The 24,770-nt window shown below is 37.9% G+C and overlaps 1 protein-coding gene across 1 annotated transcript in view; it reads left to right on the plus strand.

The window, feature by feature from the left end:
• MYBPC3 (myosin binding protein C, cardiac) overlaps nt 1-24,770 on the plus strand; it is a 58,720-nt gene that overhangs the window by 16,936 nt on the left and 17,014 nt on the right. Inside the window, exons 9-25 of the mRNA XM_008498254.2 lie at nt 1,767-1,823; nt 2,569-2,571; nt 6,300-6,323; nt 7,008-7,168; nt 7,975-8,107; nt 8,332-8,334; nt 8,767-8,891; nt 9,474-9,579; nt 13,129-13,295; nt 13,665-13,830; nt 14,948-15,054; nt 15,363-15,392; nt 15,552-15,688; nt 17,190-17,267; nt 18,486-18,645; nt 20,199-20,303; nt 23,451-23,639. Coding sequence (XP_008496476.1) covers nt 1,767-1,823; nt 2,569-2,571; nt 6,300-6,323; nt 7,008-7,168; nt 7,975-8,107; nt 8,332-8,334; nt 8,767-8,891; nt 9,474-9,579; nt 13,129-13,295; nt 13,665-13,830; nt 14,948-15,054; nt 15,363-15,392; nt 15,552-15,688; nt 17,190-17,267; nt 18,486-18,645; nt 20,199-20,303; nt 23,451-23,639 — 1,751 coding nt within the window. The remainder of the gene's footprint in view (nt 1-1,766; nt 1,824-2,568; nt 2,572-6,299; nt 6,324-7,007; nt 7,169-7,974; nt 8,108-8,331; nt 8,335-8,766; nt 8,892-9,473; nt 9,580-13,128; nt 13,296-13,664; nt 13,831-14,947; nt 15,055-15,362; nt 15,393-15,551; nt 15,689-17,189; nt 17,268-18,485; nt 18,646-20,198; nt 20,304-23,450; nt 23,640-24,770) is intronic.

Genomic DNA, 24,770 nt, shown 5'->3' on the forward strand with positions numbered 1-24,770 from the left:
TTTTACTGGAATGAAAACAGGAACTCTGAGATTAGACTTAATTCTGTGCATGTTAAAGCAATCATTAGGGTCTTAATCTTCAGAAAAAGTTAAACATTGATTGCTGGCCTTTCCTGAAAATATGACTGGAGTACCACATGGGAAGCAGTAAGGTGATTAGTTATTCACAGCTCTAGATTCTGATTTCTTGAATATTTAAGCACAAGAAGCCCTTTGCAAACTTGGGATTTCACTTTTGATTTTTATGTACATTTTATGCCTGCAAACATCAAAAATCTCCTGAAAGCAGGAAACACAACTCCCAAGGTTATATCTTTCTGTTTTGGCATTATAACCAGAAACTTATCCTTTCCAGTACTGTACACTACCTAGAAAGCAATCACAGAAGTAAAAAGGTATTTTCTTAATAAGAGTATCTCTTCCCACAACATGATCAAAATTGCACTGATCCAAAATTACTTATTCTAACCTTGCATTGTCAAGCAGCACAGGAAGCTTGGCATTTGTTTCTCTTCGGTTTTATTAAGAGTACTGTTAAAATGTTCACTGTTCTAAGTTCTTTTCATACTTTTTTTTCTGAGTTTTCCTGACATTCTGACATCTCCAGCCAGACTGATTTTCTCTGAATCAACTGAGAATTGACAGAAGCAGCATGATGGGCTACCACCAGTACAACTGAAAAGAATAATTTCTGTTTATAAAACATGAACTAAATATAAGGTGTTGCTCTTGGAAGAATCTGAATGCTGTGAGATGGCATCACTAGATTCTTATACTCAAGATGAAAGAAATGATGATGGGAGACTGAGATGAAGAAGATGCATTTTGGCTTTCTAAACTGTCTGAATGCAAATTCAACTAATTCAACTAAGTTGAATAATCAAGTCATGAAATCCAGTGTAATTCCCAGAAGCTTTATATCAAAATCTTGAAACTTTTTTGTCAGGAATTAAACCCAAAGTAATTATCTTAGTGATTTTATGGTAAGTTTTCAGAGCAGATCTGTACCTGAAGTGTTAAGAAGCACACCTGAAACACGTTTGATGCAGAATATCAAAAATAACAGCATGCATTCTCCGTTCAGAATATGTAAAAAAACAGCTTTTTGCTTCTTGTTCTCATGAATCAATTCATCACATTGCTTGCCATGATGCTTTTTGAACAACTGCATATTATGTCTCATCTTAGAACCAAAGTCAGATCACAGAATTCCTCCTTTCACTCTCCCAAGCCCATGATGTGACATTTTTTCCAGTATAATGAAATGTGAAACAAAAAGATACTTAGGAAACAATTACGGCTGGGAAAGTATCAGGGAAAAAAAAATAATTTTAGATTGTAAGAAGTCCCAGAAAAAGTTCAGTTACATGTTGCCCATACTGTAAACAACATCCACATTCCTGAAACTACAGCTTCCCAAAAGCTCCAATGATTCCAAAGGAGAGCTTCTGCAACAGCTTTCTAATAAAGAATACATTCCAGATCAGTCCAACCACCAAATTAATACCCTGTACAACTTTATCAGTAGAGGAAAAAAAAAACAAACCTCAAACCAAACTTTATTAAAGATATTTCTTAAACCTATGTGAAGACCAATACAGACAAAAAGCCTAATTAAATCACCTTCCATGCCAGTACATGTTCTAACTTATTCTAAACCCACCTACTCCTCTTCTACAAAAATATATCAATTACATAAGGATATAATCTCACAAGCTAGTCCCATTGCCTGCTGAAACTAATTATGGTTTTCTGTTACTGTACAGTACAGAGGGACAGGAAGAAGGTGGAGAGTTTGATTTTACTTCCCTTCTGAAAAAGAGGTGAGTAAAAATCTATAGACTTAGAGAACTAAAGTAACCAGCTTCTGTTGAACAACCTTGAAAATACTAGGACTAGAATAAGTCCAAGTTATGTAAATTGAGAATCTTTCCAGTTTTCCTAAAGCAGGTCTAACCCAAAAAAGGATGACAGGTAATTGTGGTAAATTCCTAAAATAATCAGCAATTGCTGCATTTTTGCTAGGTTTATGCTGGAGGGGAACACAAAAAAATCAAAAAAACCCAACAGTAGCAATAAAAAAAAAAAACAAACCAACATTCTCTTTTCCAAGATAGGAAAATCTGGGACTAGGGTAATCACATGCTTCAAGCACTGGTCATTAGAAAACCCAAAACAGAACAACAATTTACAATACCTGTCTATAATGCTGCAGTATTAAAAATTTTCTGTCCTAAGTTGTCACAGTATTTCATATCAGAGAACTGAGCAGACAAGTCTTTTCATTAGATACATAAATGTTACTATTGCATTATACAGTGGTATATATTTTAAATGCTTGTGTTATATATAAAAATATTCTATGTTCCCTATAAATTTATAAGTATTTTGTACTCTTCCAACTTTAGTTCTTATTTCTTGCTTGTACTTTCACTGTTTTGGGTGGAATTTCCTCACCCATTCTCATCCTGCATTGCCACATCTGTTTTCATAATCTGTCTACTTAACATTTTTCTTTTTTTACCATGATTGTCATCTGGATGTTTTGGATTCAACATTTGCCAACAGAGAGTAAGATTTCTATTTCATTTTATTATAAATGCATGGGTCAGACTGACTATAAGAACCATTTATTTTGTAATTATGCATGCATTGTTATCTTTATGTTATCTTATTTTTTTATGACAAAAAATTGGGCAGTATCAAAGAAATTTATCAGCTACTGATTTCTGAGACAGAAATACTTTTAAACAGTTAGTACAGACTAAAGGTGGATCTGTCAATATGAAGCAATGTATTGCTCTTAATGTCCTTTGCTTTTTACCTCACCTTCCCTTGTAAGCTGTTTTAAATTGTAATTGTTTTTTTCCAGATTTTCTCATTAACCTGCTTCCTTAAATACACATTATCAGAGAAATTAGAACCATAAAATTGATTTACATAACATGCCTGCTGGTGTCTATCAAATCATAGAATCACAGAATGGTTTGGAAGGGACCTCAAAGATCATCTAGTTCCAACCTCTCTGCCATGGAAGGGGACACATACAGAATTGAAGATTATTCTTTTACCACTTTTTCTTTGTCCCACCAAATTCTCCTTAACCCAAAGGCAATGATTCTTGCCACTATAATGCAGAGAGCTTCATTTATTACTGTATCACCTATCACTGTAATTTAATTAGCTGGTGTTGACATACAGATGTCATGGGCCAAGGAGAGGTCATTGGGAAGAAGAAGGGAACAGCTGTCACAGAACTATTAAACAGGATAGTGAGCAGAGACCTTGAAGGAGGTGACAGCTGACAGGGTCCAAGCAGTTGACAGTAATGGGATAGGTAGGAGCCATCTCTGGGATGAACAAAACTATTTTTAACCCCTCTACATATGCTTAAAACACATCAGCTGCATATTCCATTTACAGCAGGTTCACTAAGCTGCACCCTAATGCCCCCAAATGCATAGTTAACCTATGAGGTGATCACTCTGAATAAAGATCCCCAACATCAGGGACAGTAATGTAAGGATGGGAGAAACTTCAGGAGTCCAAGTGCTCTGTTACTTTTTGTATACTGCTTGGATCCTGTGGGAAGTGGAAAAGTGCAGCTCAGCTGTGGAGACTGTGTCTTTATGGCATCAAAGACAATGTTTTAACAAGTGCAAAACAGTGGAGTACTGGGGTGGAGAAATGTTTGTTCAGAGGCAAAGAAAGAAATTATTGACTTCATCACAGCTTCTTTCTACACTGTATAGATTACAGTTTTTAGCTTTTAGTTGCATTTTCCACGCAACTTACAAGCCTTTCGTTGGAATTAGAAAATATTAGTATTTTGAAGGAAGAGACTTTATTCTTACTTATGATCAAATTTTTGTGTTCCAGCTTGCACCAAACCAGTCCTGGCAGATAAAACCATGACACCAGGTGATAGAAAGCAAAAATCACTGAAGTCTTCTGAATAGTGAGGTATCCTAGACTGTGGAATTGCTTCCAAACTGGAAGATTATTCCCATGATGTATTTAAAAATTACTCACATGAAAGGTATTTGAAAACTCTATGAAAAATCCTACCAGCAAAATTCCAGGTAAAGGGGTGTACACAAAGGGCCATACAAATAAGCAGACAGGCAGAGGGTCCAACAGTATTTATATAATGCCTGAGGGAAAATAGTATTTGACTCTCTTAAGTCTTCCTTATTACCTATGATTTTATATCTCCTTTTGAAATACACTTTGCTCAACAAAATCGTAATAGTACAAGTACAAAGAAAGCAGCACATATTAAAAAATATACATATATATTTGTAGCTGCCCTGAAGCACAGGAAAAATATAAAGAGAAGAGTAATCCTGATTAAATTTTGGAGTGATACTGATGCACTGTTATAACAAAGCAAATACTCAATAAGTAGGTTGCACTTATCACAGGGAGTCCAAACTTCAGATACACCTATCAGTTCAGTGTGTGATAGAGAGAGCTCAGTGCTTAGTGAGTGATAAACCACTCCAAAGTAGTCTAAATTTGTCAGCAGTCCTGGTTAACAGGGAAGGTCCCAAACGACTGGAGGTTTGCCAATGTGATGTCCATCCACAAGAAGGTCTGGAAGGAGGATCCAGAGAACTACAGAAGCTCACAGGGCATGTGGAGGACAACCAGGGATCAAGCCCACTCATCTTGGGTTCATGAAAGACAGGTCTTGCTTGACCAGCTGGATCTCATTCAATGACCAGGGGAGCCACCCAATGGATGAGGGAAAGGCTGTGGATGTTGTCAACCTGGACTTTTGACACTGTCTCCCACAGCATTCTCCTAGAGAAGCTGGCAGCTCATAGGTTAGGCTGGCAGACTCTTCACTGGGTAAAAAAACTGGCTGGATGGCCAAACCCAGAGATGTGTGGCCATTACCAGTCCCCAGGTCTCATTTCTGGGGCCAGTTTTTGTTTAGTGTTTTTATCAATGATGAGGAGATTGAGTGCTTCCTCTCTAAGTCTGCAGAAAACACCAAATTGGGCAGGAGTGTTGGGCAGGTTCTCCAGCAGGCTCTGGGCAGGCTGGATTGATGGATGGAGGTCAGCTCTATATGGTTCAACAAGGCCAAGTGTCAGGTCCTGCACTTGGGTCACAACAACCCCATGCACTGATACAGGCTTGGGGAAAAGTGACTGGAAAGGTGCCTGGCAGGAAAGGACCTGGGGATGCTGACTGAAAGCTGCCAGCAGCACCCTGGCCTGTATCTGAAATAGTGTGGCCAGCAGGAGAAGGGAAGGAATTGTCCCCCTGCTGTACATCAAATACTGTGTTCAGTTTGGGGCTTCCTGCTACAAGAAAGACATTGAGTTGCAAAAGGTTGTCCAAAGAGCAAAGCTGGCAAAGGGTCTAGCCCAAAGGCCTATTGAGGAGCAGCTGAGGGAACTGGGGTTGCTTAGTCTTGAGAAAAGGAGGCCAAGGGGAGACCTTTTTCGACTTGATGATCTTGAAGGCCTTTTCCAACCTTAACAATTCTATGATTCTACGATTCACATCAAACTCACTGAGCTAAGAACCTCTTCTCTTGCTTCACTTCTGTTGAAGAAATATGTAAGGGTGCTGGAAACCCCAAGCCTGACCTGCAGTACTATAATAAACAGCACTCTCCTTATATGCAATCCTTTTGGGGTCAATAAATGGAGTACCAGAAATATTTGATTATACACACTACTTATTCTGACCACAGCTATGCTTTTTAAGACATAATATTTCTCACAATATTCTTACCTGCTTCATAACTTGTCTGCTTGTTGGGGTTTACCATGGCTTCATTACAAGGCTGTGTTCTGCTGCACTGGAATCTGCTTGGTTCTGGTGTTATCAGAAGCAACAGCCACAGAAAACTCCTTTTCCTAAAAATATTTTTAAGAAAATGTTAATTATTTCATCCTTCCCCTGTTTACCAAAATGCAGACTCTGACAGGCAACAACTCCATGATGATAGAGTAAAGCAGAGCTATTTTTTTCCCATAAGGTGATCAGACATAATTAGGAATAAGCATAGTATAGGTGCTCAAACCCACAATATGACTTGCAGAGTGGAACTGTACAAAAGTGGGAGTGAGCTTGGTTTCTATACAGACAAGCACTTTTCTTAAACCTATTTCAAAGCTTTTGCATGAGTTCCTTCATCTCTCTGCTACTAAGCACAGGCATGTTCTGCTAAAGGCAGGATGACATCCATGGATATTTTGTATTAACACCATTCCCTTTTCTTGCCCATCGGGATGCTGTGTGTTTTCCCAAACTGTTCCCTGCATCATTCTGGAGTGCAGCAGCTTCCTGCGCTCAACAAATCGGTAAGGTTATGCCAGTTTCTTTTCCTACCCATCATCTTTTAAATAAAAAAAAAAAAAAGATAAAGACAGAAAAATAATGCCTTTCCCAAAACCCAGACAACCAAATTTTTACTTGGTTTTGCTGAACATTAATTCTTCCATCTTCCACTTGCTAGTTCTTTGTTTAAACTATAAAATAATACATTGTAAACATTCTCTCCTTTGCCAATTTTAATAATCTGTGATTCTTTTTAGTGAAGAGAACAACATTCTGAGTAGAAAAGAACTTGTTTCTTTCTCACATAAAAACACTGCTGTGTTTCTAAGGTGTTCAGTTCCATGCTTTGTCACACGTTTTGTGTCACGCCTGTCCCTCAGGAAATTAGGTCTCTGTGTGTATCCATTACCCATCATTAAAGGGAAGTTAATATCTACTTGCTTTGGTTATTAGAGTAAAGCCCTTGAGGCAACAATTGGATTTTAATCACTCTTTCTATAAATACAAATAAAGTCACCAGTTTTATTTTAGGTAATAATAATTTATTTTAATAATTTATTTTAGGTAATAATACAGTAAAAAGTTAGCTTGCTAAATTTTAAATCAAGAGATGGCTTCATCAAGCCACTATGTACCTTGTCAAGACTACAGCCGTTTTAAAATCCTCTCAAGCATGGCAATTAGATACTCTAATCATTTTTCTGCAGAGGTGAAGCAAAATCTGAAGCACAGTCTGATGTCTGGGAAATCCTGAGGAAAGCTCCTCCTTCTGAATACGAGAAAATTGCTTTCCAGTATGGAATCACAGATCTACGGGGGATGCTGAAACGCCTGAAACGAATGAAGAGGGAAGAGAAAAAAAGTACAGGTTGGTGAGTTTTATTTCTTCTAAATAAATATGTTTCTCTCTTCAGGAGTTCTTCAAACCTCAGCTGAATGGAAGACAGGAAAAAAAGAAGAGGAGAAATAGCAGATCCTTATCCCAGCTGTTGCAAAGTCTTTACATGTGAAATATTGATTACCAGAGATTAAAGCTAAACCCCAGGCTCTGAATCTGGATACTCTGATCTTGCACTTTTTACTGGTTTCTCCTGCTTTGCCCTTTATCTTTCCTTGAGAATAAAACAGTAACAGCTCCCACTCCCCTCCCTCTTAAAACTGGTTGCTGTGTCCAGTTTGATACTGTAAAAGAATTTAATTTCCATTGAGATAATAGAGTTGGAATTCTTGAGCCTCTTTAGTCTTGTGAAGTATTGATGACCTAATTTTAACTAATTTCTTTCTAAAGTCTGAAACAGAGAAGGCAAAGTGTCATTCACTAGTGCTGAAATGATCCATATCATTTTGCTACACAGCTGTAACTCTATGTAGCATGTGCTGAAGTACATATTAACTTCTCATTTAAAATATTCTACTTTGGTTACCTTAATTTCTATTGCATGCTTTTCATCCTGTGTTAAGAAAAACCAGAAAACAGTACAGGATGCAGAACAGACAGAAATAATAAAATGCAAACAGGGATGCAGAAAGTGAGGAAGGTTTAAGATGCTAGTAAACAACAGGAAAGGGAATAAAGATTTACTTTCCTGACAGAGAATGTAAAAAATAAAAATTAAAAAGTATAAAAATTATGAAGTTACTGGTTGTATTGTTTTTAATCATTCTTCATCATAGCATTCCTCAAGAAACTGGATCCAGCTTATCAAGTGGACAAAGGACAAAAGATTAAACTAATGGTTGAAGTTGCTAATCCAGATGCTGATGTGAAATGGCTGAAGAATGGACAGGAGATCCAAGTGAGTGGCAGGTAAGCTAGAAATATGGGTAATCCAAAACCAAACAAGACACAGCAGTGGGAAAACAAGTTTTTTCTAGAAAAGAGAAACAAAAAGGAAAAAAAAAGGGGGGGGGGGAGGGGAAAAAACAAAACTACAATCTGTGGGTAAGTTTTCTGTTCTCATTACTTTCTTTTTCTTTCCTCTTCTCTATATATCTACACCTGGAACTTGATGCCTATGTCTACCTACTTAGCAAGTAAGTCCTCATATTATATATTCTGATCTGTATGGGTATATCCAAATTTCACAATTACTTTCTCCTGGCATGGGATATACTTCAGGGAACCTTGCTTATAACACCAGTTTCCAGTGATTTTGTGCTGAAGTCATGACAGAGCATTTTTAATGGTAATCCAGTTTTGTATGCCTAAATGTCAGCAAATCATCCAACAGCATTCACAGGAGTTTGCATGTTTTACACTTTTATGAAAAATTCACCATAATTTCCTACGCTAGCTTTTCAAAAACTACTGCTGTCCACTGCACCAGATACAGGCTCTGAGTCTTAACAAACCTTGCCACTTATGTCAGAAAAAAAAGGTAGAAAGATTTTTCTCAGACAGGTAGGGGAAGACACTGAGTCCTAAAGAATTACTTTCTGATAATTACACTTAGATTCTCTTTTCAGATACATTTTTGAGGCTGTTGGGAATAAGAGAATTCTGACCATAAACCACTGTTCCCTGGCTGACGACGCAGCATATGAATGTGTGGTAGGGGAGGAGAAGAGTTTCACTGAATTATTTGTAAAAGGTGAGAAATAGTAGAAGAAGAGAACTCCTTTAACATTTAACATTGGATTACTGTCCCCTGCTCTACTCTCAGATTAGTTAATCTTGTAGCAAAGGAAACATGAAGAAATTCTGGTATCTATTGAAGTAGATACTTTTCTTATGATTAAATTATGGAAAATTTTCCCTACAGCTGCAACTAAAAAGCACAATAATAATTACCAATAATTCTCATTTGGAAGGTGATTTACATCTTCCCAATAATAGGGCTAGGATCTTTAAAAATTTGAATCCACTCAGGATAAACATGTGCCTCAAACCTACAAGCAGATGTAATACAAAAACCTAACACCCCCAGTTTAGAAGTTCAAAATACATATGAAATCTGATTCATCCTATATTTGTATTCTGTCTCATGAAGAAAAAAATATATAAAAAGGTAATTTGACAATACTAATAATGTGATACAGCATACTAAATTTTAAGTTCCAACCCAGAGAGCATCACCATGTATTTGGCTAGGGATTTTTCCTGCAGAGTGGTGAATTCCGTCTTTGGTCTTTAGTCTTGCAGAATACTGCTTCAATAAATGTCTCTTTTCCAGAACCTCCAGTCCTGATCACTCACCCACTGGAGGACCAGATGGTGATGGTTGGAGAGAGAGTGGAATTTGAGTGTGAAGTGTCTGAGGAAGGAGCTACTGTGAAATGGTAAGGGAACAGAAAAGGGAGAAAAAATCCCTAAACGATATAAAACCATGACCCTACGTTCTAGGGCCAGTGTTTGTGTAAAAGAAGTTGTGGAATAAAAAGGAAGACATCCTACATAATTGTTTCCAGGAAAGGTTTGATTGTCCCCCTGTATGTCAAACATTGAGAAGGAAATGAGAGACCAGAACATGGCAGAAAAGAAATTAAGGATACCCTGTAGTGTCTCCAGAATTTATTGTTCAGTGTTTACAGGGTGCTACTGATTGTCAAAGTTTTCTAAACACTCAACAGGAAAGTTAACTCTTGCCCAATTAATTTGATTTGTTTTGCCATGAGTTTGCTGTACCTTATGGCATCTTCTGGTCTTCTCAATGGAAGTGAGGCCTGGGGTTATTATGTATTTTTTCTTAGATAAAAAAATTATTGGCTCTTGAGACACAGAGTGAAGGTCACTGACTTATTTGAACACATCTGTTGTGGTGATCCTGTGCAGCCAGTCATGATGCACATGCAGGATAAAGATGACAGACATTTAGACCATAGAGTCCATTTTGTTGTTCATTCCAGCTGAGTGGAAGCTGGCAGGTTCACCCTGCAGGGGCAGGCAGAGCAAGCAGCCCTCACATACCGGGTCTTACGCACACCATTCTCACTTCATTTCACTGCCAGATGAAATTCTCCTGTGCTTGTTAACAGCTTCAGTTAAGGCACATGGTTATTAACTGTTCCCACAATGCCCATTACATTCCTGGAAAGTGCTAACCACTCATCTGCTCTCCCAAAGGAATGAACTGAGAATTTAAATAGAGTCCAAGAGCTAGTGCAGCGTATGTGTTACACGACTAAAGCCCCATGCACAGACACACACAGGCTATTGTTCAGGAACTGCTTTCAGATGCCTGGTCACAAGAGATGGGGACAATCAGATCTGTCCCTCTCAGAGCACAGTGCAGCTGCCACACTTGGATCATCTGCCTTTGAACAACTCCCATACATCTTGCAGAGCTGCTGTCTGTGGGATGGGAATTTGCTGGGACAAAGGCAAACCAGCAGCTGCCTAAACCTGAAATGCAGCAAGTGGTCAGAGAAACTCTTCAAATCATAGCAACAGAAAACTAAGCAGTTAAATATTAACACTGTATTTTAATGGTTTCAGTAGGTGATACTCAGTCAATGTTCTTTGGCAAGAAACAGAGCATTTTGGATAGAGGAGAGAAGAATTCAGGGAAAACATGAAACACACTGTGAAGAGAGTTCCAGTTTTACGGCTCATTAGGGGAATGCTTGACAGTTTAAGCCAAGGAACAGGCACTGAGTCAGGACACCTGTTATAGTTCTTACACCCTTTCAACTTGGGATATGAAATCATAAGCACATGAATAAAAGTGATCATGTGACTTGCATAAGATAGAAATGAGGTTTACAGTCTCTTAGGCATGGCCATCAGACCCTGGCTTGCAGAACTCATGAGGAAAGAACATTCTCTTAATCACCCAAAAAGGTCCCATGTTGTTATTATGTAGTACTACAGAATAATTATTTCAAACTTCAGATGGTCTTGGAAATAATTCAATTATTGAAATGAAAGGTGTAATAAAATACACTTTTTAACTGACTTTTCCATCTATGAATGCTGAATGTATCATCAGTTCCAAATGAAAACACACTTCAGTAACGTAGTAACGATACTATTAATAATAGTAAAATTAAATATTCCCCCATTTTCATATAGTACCTAAATCAGTGAGAGCTCAGAAGACATTAACCAATTCTTCCTGAGAGTCTAATCAGGGAATAGGGAAGCATTTCAAGAGAGAGAAAAGCTGAACTATGTGACAAAGTTGAGAACAGATGTTAAGATGTTGCAGATGTTAAGAACTAGAACATAGCTGACTTGTTGCACTACTTCTGCATCAAATGACTTATGGTGGCCTTTAAACCAACACTTCTATGGTTCTATCAAACCCTCCCCTTACACCTTAATATCAATGGATTCTTCTGCTTCAATGCTCTAGTTATGAAAGGAAGGCCTCTCATATCACCTTATATGAGCCTTTTCACTGCAGCACTGTATTATTTTAAGCCAAATGGTATCTGGGATTTCTGAGGTTTAAGTTTTGTCACTCCACTACATGACAGCACACCCCCTCAGCAAGGACTTTGCTCATAAACAGCATCAGCAATTGTGTTAGTAAAACAAACACAAGTTAAATAGACTATTCCCTCCCAGGGTTGAAAGACACTAGTTATTGTAAATAGCCTTTTTTAATTATTTAGACAAGATTTCAAGAGATCTCTTTCTTACCCACAGCTGAATAGAACATTCAGATATCTACATAAGCCACATGTCCAAAATCAAAAAAAAAAAAAAAAAAATTAAACTATAAGTTCCAACAGGCTATGTTGTAAAGAACAGCCAGGAGCCAGTAAACTGGAGGTATTTTGAAATGCAGTTGCAGCAGGTACATCTGAGTCACAAGCTGTAGGATTCCTATCTCTCCTTAAAGTTTTGGTCTTGTGATTTAATTGTGATGCACCTACCTAAAAATTAGTGATAGTATTTTAATGAGTCCCCAAGTAGCATTTCAGCTTCCTATCCTGCAAGCTCATTTCTTAAGCTGAATAGTCACTGGTAAGAAGTAAGGGAAATAACACAAGATAGAAAACTCTCACTCTGTTAAAAACTGAACATCTTTTCTATTTCTTTTTCCATATGAATAAGTAATAAAGAGAAAAACTTTTCATTCACAAACTCCAGCAGTATTTAAGTAGCATAACTATACTAAAATAATGAAAAATATAAAATGTTACAAAAGGAATAAACTCAAGAGCTTAGAAGCTATTTTTCTGTAGCCTGTTTATATTACTTAGGATTAGGAACAGGAAATCTTTAAAAAGCCTTAAGTATTTTTGCATGACCCTCACTAAACAGCCTGAATCCTCTGTGCTCATTTCCCTTCATGACGACTGGAAATTACAATAATTAAATTTCCTCTCAGACTGGATGGTGAAGCTTAATTTAGTAATGTCTTAAATACATTGTAGCATCCTTGAATGAAAAAGGCTACAAAATCCAAAAGACATTTTTGTTTTAATCAGTCCTAAAATTTCTTTGCTTTACTGATGCCCACAAACCATGAATTTATATGAATTATAAATCACATCAGGAAAATTCAGACTTTACAGTCATTTGCCAACAAGTCCTGCTTATCTTAAGGCATTTTTTAAGATAGTAATTTCCCTGCTGGTTAAGTGTGTCTTCATGCCTATATCTCCTACAGCATTTAATATACTTTCATATTTATCTATAGCACACAAATAGTAACAACCAAATAGTTCCTTGCGAGCAAACTCTTGAAACAGAAGTGACAATTAATGGTCAAGCAAGAGGCACTCTTGTTCCATTGCATTCTTGTACAATGATCTCTTTTTTGCTAACCTGAAATCTACAAAGACTGGATTTATCTCCTGTCTTCCACTTCCTAGTAACATCAAGCTGATTCTCCTCTCCCAACCATAGAGATGATTCAACACTGTTTGGCATTGCAGGGAAAAGGATGGAATTGAGCTGACAAGGGAAGAAACATTCAAATACAGATTCAAGAAAGATGGGAAAAAGCAGTACCTAATCATCAATGAGTCCACCAAGGAGGACAGTGGGCACTACACTGTGAAGACCAACGGGGGGGTCTCGGTTGCTGAACTAATTGTACAAGGTGAGCACACAGAACATTTTCATAAGAGAAGCTGGAAAATAAAAACAAGCTAAAGGCAAGTTTCTCCAGAACGATGCATAGTTTTCATGCCAGGGAAAGAGAAAACTTAATAAGGAGCAGAATATTTATTAAGCAGGGCCTCAAGGAGACCTCAGACCTGTGTGCGGATGTAAAGGATCCAAGGATAACAACAGGTGCTGAGCTATTGGTCCCATTAAAGCCCTGCATGCTGGGGCTTTCCCTTCATGTTTCACTCTTCCACAAACAGCTTGCTCAGCCCTGGACTTTGCTCCTCAGTAAATCTACACCATTTACTTACAGAGCTATCTGATTTGTTAATGTGTGTATTGATTATTCTCACAATATCAGAGAAAAAGCTGGAAGTTTATCAGAGCATTGCGGACCTGACAGTGAAGGCACGAGACCAGGCAGTCTTCAAGTGTGAAGTTTCTGATGAAAATGTGAAAGGCATCTGGTTGAAAAATGGAAAGGAGGTGGTACCTGATGAGAGGATAAAGATCTCCCATATTGGCAGGTTAGTCTTGTTCAAGAAAGCACATTCAGGGTTGAATATTGCATTAAAATCCACAGGAACCATTATCTCAGGGGATAGGAATATAAAACAAAAATTTGTCCTAGCTCTAGCTGGAAGGAAAAAAGTTAAAAACCTTCTCATAAGCAATCAATGTATAGTCCCAGACTTGCTTTGGTATGCATGCAATCTTACTGTGTTGGTATGTTTTGCATGTATGGCATCAGTGGTATATAAGCAGGATTCATTCTCAGTTTTCAGTAGGATTTCATATTTTCTTTGAATTCAAACAATCAAGAAAACATATTGTTGATAACTTTAAAATTAGCAGTTGTGTTCAGACAGATTAAGACAGTATTTATGTATAAATCCCTTCAGAAAAGCTACTGTTTATATTAACACATACAGGTTTGCAATTCTGTGCTCAACTGGAAATGGAGATAAAGACGATTCAGGAGATGTAGAAGCATTATATGTTAGGAAAAGTCTTCCTTCCTTCCTTCCTTCCTTCCTTCCTTCCTTCCTTCCTTCCTTCCTTCCTTCCTTCCTTCCTTCCTTCCTTCCTTCCTTCCTTCCTTCCTTCCTTCCTTCCTTCCTTCCTTCCTTCCTTCCTTCCTTCCTTCCTTCCTTCCTTCCTTCCTTCCTTCCTTCCTTCCTTCCTTCCTTCCTTCCTTCCTTCCTTCCTTCCTTCCTTCCTTCCTTCCTTCCTGCATTCAGTTTTGAATTTAGGATAATATAGGGATGTAGAATCAATATTTAGTTTGTTTTTCCAGAATTTATTATAGTCACAATCTGATCAAATGAGACCTGCCAGCAGTGGTACATCTGCCCTTGTAAAGGACTGAACAAAAGCAGGGAAACTGCTGCTGCTTTTCAGAATAGAGTATGCAACTACCTTGACAGGAAAACTCTTATCATGGACAACAGGTTGACATGGGCTTGCTTGAATCCTGAAAGTTGAGTAGCCTACAGCCCTGGTAGTTGTTGCCTTGGTGTTAGGGCAAGGAGAGAAAAACTAGTATTGCCTGTTAGCATCCTATATCCTGCACCCTGTCTCTTGATACAGCCCTATTTCTTCTAGAGAGGTAAGGGAGCTCAATATATTTGTTCATGTTTCCAGAATCCATAAGCTAATTATTGAGGATGTAACCCCAGATGATGAGGCTGATTATTCCTTCATCCCTCAGGGATTTGCTTATAACCTTTCTGCCAAGCTTCAGTTTTTGGGTAAGTTATCATTTAATATTTAATGGGAATTCCAGAGGGATAAAATGTCATTAATTATGGTTATACCAGGAAAGAGTATGCAGAATCTCATCCTGATGCACCAATATAGGCACATTGCTTTTCCCTGTTATTTTGTGTTGTCATTACCCCATTGTCTGTCTCCCAGCTTATTGTATTACTCTGTTGATGCATATGCCTTACGAGTTTTTAATGATTAATAGTTTTCAAATTAATTTTTGAGTGCAGATGCTATGTAAATTCTATTTTCTCATCTACTTCTTCTATCCCTTCTCCTTTCTTTTCCCCAGAGGTCAAGATTGATTTTGTACCAAGAGAAGGTAAGAATAGTGGTCATTATTTATATGTAAGTAAATATGTTTTCAATAGCAAACAAAGCAGTGTTTTTTTTCATTTTTAATTTAATCTAAATTCATTTTTTTTGCATACAGAACATTCAAGCTATATTTTAAACTTTTTTCTTTCTGCCTTTATTGTAGAACCTCCCAAAATTCACCTTGATTGTCTGGGCCAGTCCCCTGACACTGTTGTTGTGGTGGCTGGGAACAAATTGAGATTGGATGTTCCCATATCAGGAGATCCAGCACCCACTGTCATCTGGCAAAAAGTGAACAAGGTAATGTGCAGCTTCACATAACATCTGAGTCACGAGAGTAAATTTGGCTTCTTTCTCAAATCTTATTTTGATTTGTCATCCTTAGTCACAAGTCTTTTCATTTTCCTTTTAATCTACTTTTTTAAACTTCCAGAAAAAGCCCAAAATCTGCAATGCAGCCTTTTGGAATTTAGTTAGTTTTTTAAGACTCATTGTGAACTGTTGCCTGTTCTTCTATTCCAAAAGACAGGACTGAGTGTATAAGAGCAGATGTATCTTTATGTAGACAGTAGGATACCATACATGTTTATTCTCTTCCTGCCTCAGAGGAAAAGGGATAAATTACAGGTCATCCCCATCACCTTCAGGTTCTGGAGATGGCAGCTTCTTTTTTAACCTTTCTTAAGAATTCTACAGTCTGTGAAGAAAACGTCCTCTTAGCAGACCCTTGGGATACAGCTCTCTTTGTTCTAGTGAAAAGAAAGGACACTTGCTATTTGCCTGATCAAAGCAATTACACAATATCAAAAAGAGTTTAGAAGCTAGACACAAAATGTCAAGTGAGCTTCCTTTCTGGCGATCTCAGAACATACCCACTTCTCAACCATCTGTTGGTTCCTGAGCTATAACTAGTACAAAACACAGAAATAATTTGTATAATGTTCTATACCATCATTACACTTCCCATAGGTGTAGATACAGAGAAAAAAGATATTGCCACTTACATTAATTTCCCCAATGTCATTTCTCCATTCTGATTCTACCATATTCTTCATTCAGGTTAGTATATTTATTAACACATAGGACTTTTTTCTGCCCTGCAGAATTAGTATGGAGACAGGCAAAAAGCCATTTGCTTCTCTTTTGGGAACCCAGAGAAATTGACACTCTCATAAACAGGTTTCTCTGATGAAATGATGAGTGGGTATCAGACAGCCTGTGTACAGGGTTATTTCTAAGGCAGAGTTTTCACCATACGAGTAAAAGAAGCCAGCTTTGATTTGAAGTAACACATACTAATGAAATCCTGACCAGAACAGCTTTGGAATACATTGTTTGATGTGTGTTACAGACCTCTATTTCTGAGTATTAAAATATTTACACCAAGTGACTATCCCATTGTCAGAGAAAGAGGTAATCCTTATTTTTGTAGTCACACAGGATGAGTAATAGTTATAGTACCATAGTGCACGGATAGATAGATACACAGGCAGTTACAGTTCTGCTGCAGAAATCTCATGCATTTTTGTTTGTTAAGCTGTAAATTTGTTTTTGCTGACTTATCCTTCCCTTACTTCACTACAGTCTGAAACACCTATTTCTGCTTTTTACTTTTGTATCAGTTGATTTCCTTCTCAGCTCTGCTTGCTGCCTCGCTTCGCTCTTCACTTCTCTCACACCTCCATATTCAACATCCTTCCCCCAAGCAAACCTCAGGACTCTTCTGGCTCTTGCAGAAACAGCTTTACTGGAGAGATCAGCAAGGCTTAGCTGACTTTCTGTGGTTTCTTTGCTTCTCTAGAAAAGCAATCTCCTTCGAAGCAATGATGATTCCGTGACTCCTTCAGAAAATGGCAATGATTTAAATACTGACAGTGAGGTAAGTTCCTTACTAGTTACAGAGACTCACACTACTTAGTGGTTTCCAGATAAAAGGCCACTGTCAGAAGGAAATAAAATTAAAGTAAGTAGGTATTAAAACTAGCAAAGCAAAAAGCCCACCAGGCTCAACTTACTGCTTCACAGTGGTCATTCCCAAGCACTTTGAACGGACACAATAGATCTGGGGAGTAATTTTAGAGTAAGATGCTGATTGAGGATACCTCTAATTACCATCATATGGTGGCTGGATTACAAGGAATCAAAAGAGCTTTTTGAAAAGTCTTTTGAATAGCTTTTTAAATGCTTATACCTCTCTTCCCCACTAACCAGTAAGCTTCAATAGTAACTAGAGGGGAAAAAAACTAGGAAAAAAATAGTACAGGACACAAGGAAATATGACAGAGCCAAGAGATTGGACTACGTGTGTACAAAATGGTGAAAGAGGATTCATTTTCCAGCAAGTTTACTTTTTCTCATAAATAACTTTTTTTTGATTGAGTAAAAAATATTTTACATTTTTATGCAAACCTTTCCCAGGTTTAGGATTCCATTGTATCAGTCACTGTTCAGGCACATATGCTTTCTAATGGTTCCTGTCAAAAGCTAGGCAGGCATGTGAAGAAGAAAGGAGTTGTAAGAGTACAGAAAAGTTTAGACCTCTGCTCATGGAAAAATAGAAATTCACGCCATATGACATTCTCAAGTGAAAGAAATCACATTGCTACCATTAACAGTTACAAGGAATATGGTAATTTTTTTAGAGGGAAATTGTTCAAATCCATGTTACCTGACACTATTTATAGAAACTGTTGATCAAGAATGTTTGCTCATCTATTTGAATTTGCAAACCTTCTTGAAGTTACACACTATCCAACTGAAATCCATTAAAACAAGCAGCTATCCCAAACAGGAATTTGTAGAAAGGCTTGGTAACTTTCTGAAGGGTAATTGGCTATGTGTAACTAGCAGTGAACAACTATCAATTAATCTTAACAACCTGTGGACTTTCAGAACCAATTTTACTAAATGTTACTTATGTGAACCACTTAATCTAGATTTCCTCTCCCATAAAGATGAATACAACTTGAAAAACTGTAGCTTTTTAATAATTTTTTGAATATCCATTGGTTTGAAGATTTTCACCAGCTTATATATAGGCTCATCAGGCTGTCCCTGGCACAAGGTACAATGACTTTGTTACTTTCACTGCCCACAGCTTCTGTTTGAATCTGAAGGCAGAGTTCGTGTGGAGAAGCATGAGGACCACTGTGTTTTCATCATTGAAGGAGCAGAAAAGGAGGATGAGGGAGTGTACAGAGTTATAGTTAAGAATCCAGTGGGAGAAGACAAGGCTGACATCACAGTCAAAGTTATTGGTAAGTGATCGGAGTAAACAAGAAGAGTTTGCAGAAACTGATGCAAGTTCTGACTTTATGTTCAGAAGAACAGAAAAGGATCATAAAGGCAGGAATATTACCAATCAAAATATGGCAGAAGTATTTTTCACAGGTAGTTGCTTTCTGTGTGAGAAGGTTAGAGAAAAACTCACAGTAGAAATCCATGCATTTCCTTTTTATATATTTCCTATTATATAGAATCATAGAATTGGCTGGGTTGGAAGGGACCTCAGAAATCAAGTCCAACCCTTGATCCACTCCCCCCGTGGTTTCCAGCCCATGGGACTGAGTGCCACATCCAGTCTCTTTTGAAATATCTCCAGGGATGGAGAATCCACTACTTCCCTGGGCAGCCCAGTCCAATGTCTGATCACTCTCTCTGTAAAGAAATTCTTTCTAATATCCAACCTAAACCTCCCCTGGCACAACTTGAGACCATGCCCTCTTGTCTTGCTGAGAGCTGCCTGGGAAAGAGCCCAACCCCCCCTGGCTCCAACCTCCTTTCAGGGAGTTGTAGAGAGTGATGAGGTCTCCCCTGAGCCTCCTCTTCTCCAGCCTGAACACCCCCAGCTCCCTCAGCCTCTCCTCATAGGGTCTGTAATATATATATTATTCCTATATATATATTCCTATATATATTTCCTATTTATATATTTATACAATAAATATATTTTATATTTTATATGATGCATGTATCATTTTATAGATGACACTGTTCTGAAGTTTATGCCTCGGACTTGTCTGAGATGAGAAAAAATTCTTGTCATTTGTTTGGGGCTTATGTTTTTAAGCAATGACTTTGTTCTATAGAATATAGCAGTTCTAGAACAGTAATTGCTTAACAGGATAAAGAGATCAAATGTATCTGATATAAGATAAACAGATTGGCACTATGAGGCACTTAAGGAGAATATGATTTTGAGGCAGCGATTTTTATAACATTTTTCATAGTATTTAACTTGTTCATAGCCAGCCACACACGTGACAAAAGGTCAGGTTATAAGTAAACTTAGTTATGATAAAATTACGTTCACCTATAGTATCAAAATTTAGAATTCACTGCTTAGGTGAATATTAAATCCCTTTTTATGCTTTATATATCACAAATTAGGATATTTAACTACAAATATCTCCAAAATATCAAAATCTGTGAGACCTGCAGCCTTTGTTTTCTATATAAAGTTTCTTCTAGAGAAAATAGGAAATCCTGGAGCAAGTTTCTTCTTACAGAACAGAATTACCTTATTACCTTACATTTTTTGCAAAAAGTTGAATATGCCTGTGAGGAACAAGAATAATCAATGGTAATTAAAGGAAAAAAACAGCCTAACAGAAGCATGAAAGAGCAGGATTCACTTTAGACTAAGATTATAGCTTCTCAGTTGAGTTCTTACAGAGTTTTCAGCTGTGGCTATCTAACAAAGATGTATCAAGACTACAAGGAAAAAAAATGTTTAAGAGAAACATTCCATTGACTTGTATATGGAAATCAAAACAGTAAAAACTTCCATTCATTCTCATATTTTCTTCAGATGTTCCTGACCCTCCAGAAGCTCCTGTGATCAGCAACATTGGAGAAGATTACTGTACTGTGCAGTGGCAACCCCCTAAATATGATGGTGGCCAACCAGTACTTGGTAAGAAGTGCTGAAACTGGCAAGAAGTGCTGAAATACAAGTCACCTGCAGCACTGGTTATATTTTTTGCTGCTCCTCTAAACTGTCACAAAAGGATTCTCTATGCTTATTCACTCTAGGAGGGCTGACCTTCAGAAACCAACTCATCTAATTCAGCAAACCTTCACACTGGTCTAGGTTGTGGCCTTTTAATTTTAGTGAGAGAGTGCCCCCTGCCTATTTGAATGAGAGCAATATTTCAGTGATGGAGTTAGGAAAGCACAAGGTGACACCAAAACACCTTAAAGCTAAACATTTCCATGCAAGAGTGAAATTTTACACCAGTATACAGGCCTTCCCTACACAGGAACATCAAAAGAAATCTGTGGCCACCTCTGTCATCAACTCACGTCATCTCCATTCTCAAGCACTCATGCAAGACATGTTTATTTCAGAAAACTCTTTCATAATTCTATTTCAAATACAACCACACAGCACAAGACACAAAATACTTTTTGATCATTTTAATGACCTTAAAATCCATCAAAAAAAACCCTGGAGGCCAAAGTCATCATGCAATACAGGAAATGAGCAGAAGCAATCAAGAATAGAATGGATACCATGGTCTCTCTCATGGTGTTTTTCAGATAAAGCCTCTTACGCTCCTCAGAATTATAAGAAAATAATGCACTGTTTTGGACAATTTTGGGGAATAATTCCTCTGGACTCCAAACCTACCAATTTGTTTACTAACTATCACTGAATTTTAGTTTCTTTTCAAAATAATACACTGAAAGGTAAACAGACTCCCTGGGGATCAAGTGGTAATGCTAAAATTATTTTTAGATATGATTTAGATATTATATTAGATATTATTTAGAATATAGAGATATTATTTAGATATTATAATTTAGATATTTTTTTCCAGATACTTTGCATAGTATCTGGAAGAGAGTTTATATTTGCCTTTGGATACTTGGACTTCATTCACTGCCACAGAAAAAAAGTAACCTCATTTAATTCAACAGAAGTTACCTGTGCAGGAATAAACAAGATACCACTGGACTAGTCCTTTGTGGTTCCATCTGTTCTGACAGGAAACAGGCAAGCAAGTTAACAGTTCAAACTATTATGTGCAAAGATATACATGAATAGCTGTCACACTAAAATAGCCAGCTTCCCCCCAAAAAAAATCAGTGAAGCTCATTACTTGGCTTTGTAGAGTTTTCAGTTTGGAAAGTTCTTTGATTTGGTTTCATTGTCTAAGAAATTCTGTTAACATTCCACTAACAACCCTTTGCACTATATAGAATCATAGAATCATAGAATTGGCTGGGCTGAAATGGACCTCAGAGATCATCAAGTCCAACCCTTGAACCACTGTTGTGGTTGCTAGACCATGGCACTGAGTGCCACATCCAGTCTCTTTTTAAATATCTCCAGACACGAAGAATCCACTACTTCCCTGGGCAGCCCATTCCAATGTCTGATCACCCTCTCCGTAAAGAAATTCTTTCTAATCTCCAACCTAAACCTCCCCGGCACAACTTGAGACCGTGCCCTCTTGTCTTGTTGAAAGTCATCTGGGAAAAGAGCCCAACCCCCCCTGGCTCCAACCTCCTTTCAGGGAGTTGTAGAGAGTGATGAGGTTTCCCCTGAGCCTCCTCTTCTCCAGCCTGAACACCCCCAGCTCCCTCAGCCCTTCCTCACAGGACTTGTGCTGGATCCCTTCACAGCCTCCTTGCCCTCCTTTGGACCTGCTCCATCACCTCAATCTCCTTCCTAAACTGAGGGGCTCAGAACTGGACACAGGACTCGAGGTGTGGCCTCACCAGGGCTGAGTACAGAGGCTTCTTCAGTTAGCACAGAACTATGCTACTGATAGAGGTGGAATAAAACATCTGGAGCAAAAAAAGCAAACGCCAAGATGCAGGACTAATCATTCAAACAAAGCTTTAAAAGCAAGTTAAAAAGGCAGGGGAAAAGACATACGCATGCTCATCTGTCTTCACATTGGTACAGATGGTATTGTGGGCAGGCTGCTACAGTCTTTATGAGCCACATACAACATATAGGAAAGAAATTCACACCCCATCTTCACTGTTATAAAAACCTTTCATGAGGCCTTGTACTTTTTATATCACTAAAGCAGCACCTTCAGCTATCAGCACCTTCTCTGCATTTTGGAAAATAACCAAATGTCACCAACAGTACCATCATTGCCTTTATTCTTCCTCTTAGTTTTGTTTTTTTGCCATTTTTTAAAGCAGTTCTGATATGACAGAGTGAAGAAGTGTCTCAGTTCTGACAGGGAACTATGCACACCTGAATGGGAGGAAAACAGAAGCTGAGTTGCTCAAACTTCTGGTGAGGAGAGAAAAAAAGCAGGAACATGTCTAAGAAACCATAGATTCTTTGCTTGCAGCATTTGGCCCTACTGCTTAAAGCATTTAAAAGTTAATGAAAACATGCATGCCAGGTGTAACTTCATACATTAGAAGTGATGATACAGCCTGCTATTTCAAGGGTACTTCCACTGCTCATTTCCCAGAAACTTTTTTGTAGACTCTTATTTCAAAGCAGAGAAGAAAGACTGCTAGTCCCTGGTGTAGCATGTGGGCAAAGATGCCTGGTATAACTAATTTTTGGTTTGGGGATTTATTCTAAATTAGTAAGTTACAGCAGAATGTAAGAAAGAAAGAAATTCTTTTTAACTCTAGGTCTCATTTTACACATTCCAAGGCAAATTCTCCTTCAGTGAAAGAGCTTTCCCTTGAACTGCTGTGTCTTATGCATTTCTCTGCCATTAGGAGTGCACCTTCCCAGAAAAGGATTACTGTTTAAACCAGCTCTGCAAGTACCCCTAGAATACATCTAAACACCTTAAATAGTAGTGTATAGCACAAAAAATAGGCTTGAAGTGTAATACAAGACAGACAATTTATATAACTTCTCCTGTGAAAAGTATAATTGTTCAGGTGAGAATGTCAGAAGTAACGAAAAAGGAAACTGCTTGAGCAGTGTCAGACAATTCAGTTCTATGCAATAATTGCACAACACCTTTGGCTATTTTATGTCATTCAAACAAACAAAAAGCGATTATCTTTTTTCCTGTGTTTGAGAAAATAATTTGCAGTTCTTTTATATCATAAGAACTATCCTTTCCAGGCTATATTTTGGAGAGAAAGAAGAAGAAGAGCTATCGATGGATGAGGCTGAACTTTGACCTTTTAAAAGAGCTCACCTATGAAGCCAAGCGGATGATTGAAGGAGTAGTTTATGAGATGAGGATTTATGCTGTGAATTCTATTGGCATGTCTCGGCCAAGCCCTGCCTCACAGCCCTTCATGCCAATTGGTGAGTTTTACCAAATTCTGTGTGATTTCCAGGACAAAACCAAGACAGGGTGATAATTAACTCTTAACTGCCCTTGTAGCTAAAAGGACTGTGTTAGGAAACAGGCCATCAACCATCTCTATATTTAATCAACATTTTCCTTTGTAATCTTCCTCTTCTCTGTCTCTCATTCCCCTTCCTGAGAAGCACAGAGGTTCCAGTTTCACGAAATTGCTGATGAAATTTTAGTTGTTATAATTAGAAGTGTGAGAGTCAAGTTCAATCTGGAAAGGAGAACTAATTGACAGAAATTTCCCCGTCCCTCTCAGTGTCTCCCATTCCCTTATGGGTGCAAATATCAGAATATCCCACCCAGTACTCTCTTAATCCTGGCCCTCTCCACAGCTAAAAGGATAACTGATTAAGAAAATATTTCAGGAATGATTTTCTATAAATAATCCTACCCAACACAGCAGTGCAGTGTCTCCTGCAGTCCCTGAGCAAACTAAAGGAGCCCTCAGGAAGGAAGCCTGTTTGCTAAGAGCTTTAGAAAGACAACCTACGAAAATACTATTAGCTGGAGATTAAAATGACTAGAGTTGTTCAATCTACAAATAATAATGAAGAGGGACAGCCTGCTGAAGGGAATAATGTAAAAGCAGATGATGCAGTGGAGTCAGAAGGAAAGGATGAACTGCAAGAAGAGTCTCTTAATTCTGGATTTCAAACACACAACGGATGGTCTGCAGAAGAAGAGGGCAAACAAAAACCATCAAGCGGAGCTACTGAAAAAAAAGGTCCAAAGTTTTCATGGGATAGGCAGAGTTTTACTTGATTAAGGATAAAGTTCACATTTACTGCTTCAGAGAAGAGGTTTGGGGTCTTGATCGTGTACTGTGTGGTTGTGTATGTTCCAACTGCCTTTGCCTCCTGTGTGCTGTTCACAGCTCCTGCTACAGTTTGAATATGAAAAATTTTGACACAACTACATAAAGGAAACTGGGTGATATTTTTTAAATTTTTCATTTATTTTTTTTACAATAATTTTGGGAACTAAGATCCATGTCAATCAGCTGCATAACTTAGAAACCTGTATTTAACTTACCTTTTGTATGAAATATTTCTAGTATGTAAAATTTATTATGTAAATTC

The sequence above is a fragment of the Calypte anna genome, chromosome 5A (genome assembly GCF_003957555.1).
Source record: "Calypte anna isolate BGI_N300 chromosome 5A, bCalAnn1_v1.p, whole genome shotgun sequence".
Taxonomy (NCBI): Eukaryota; Metazoa; Chordata; class Aves; order Apodiformes; family Trochilidae; genus Calypte; species Calypte anna.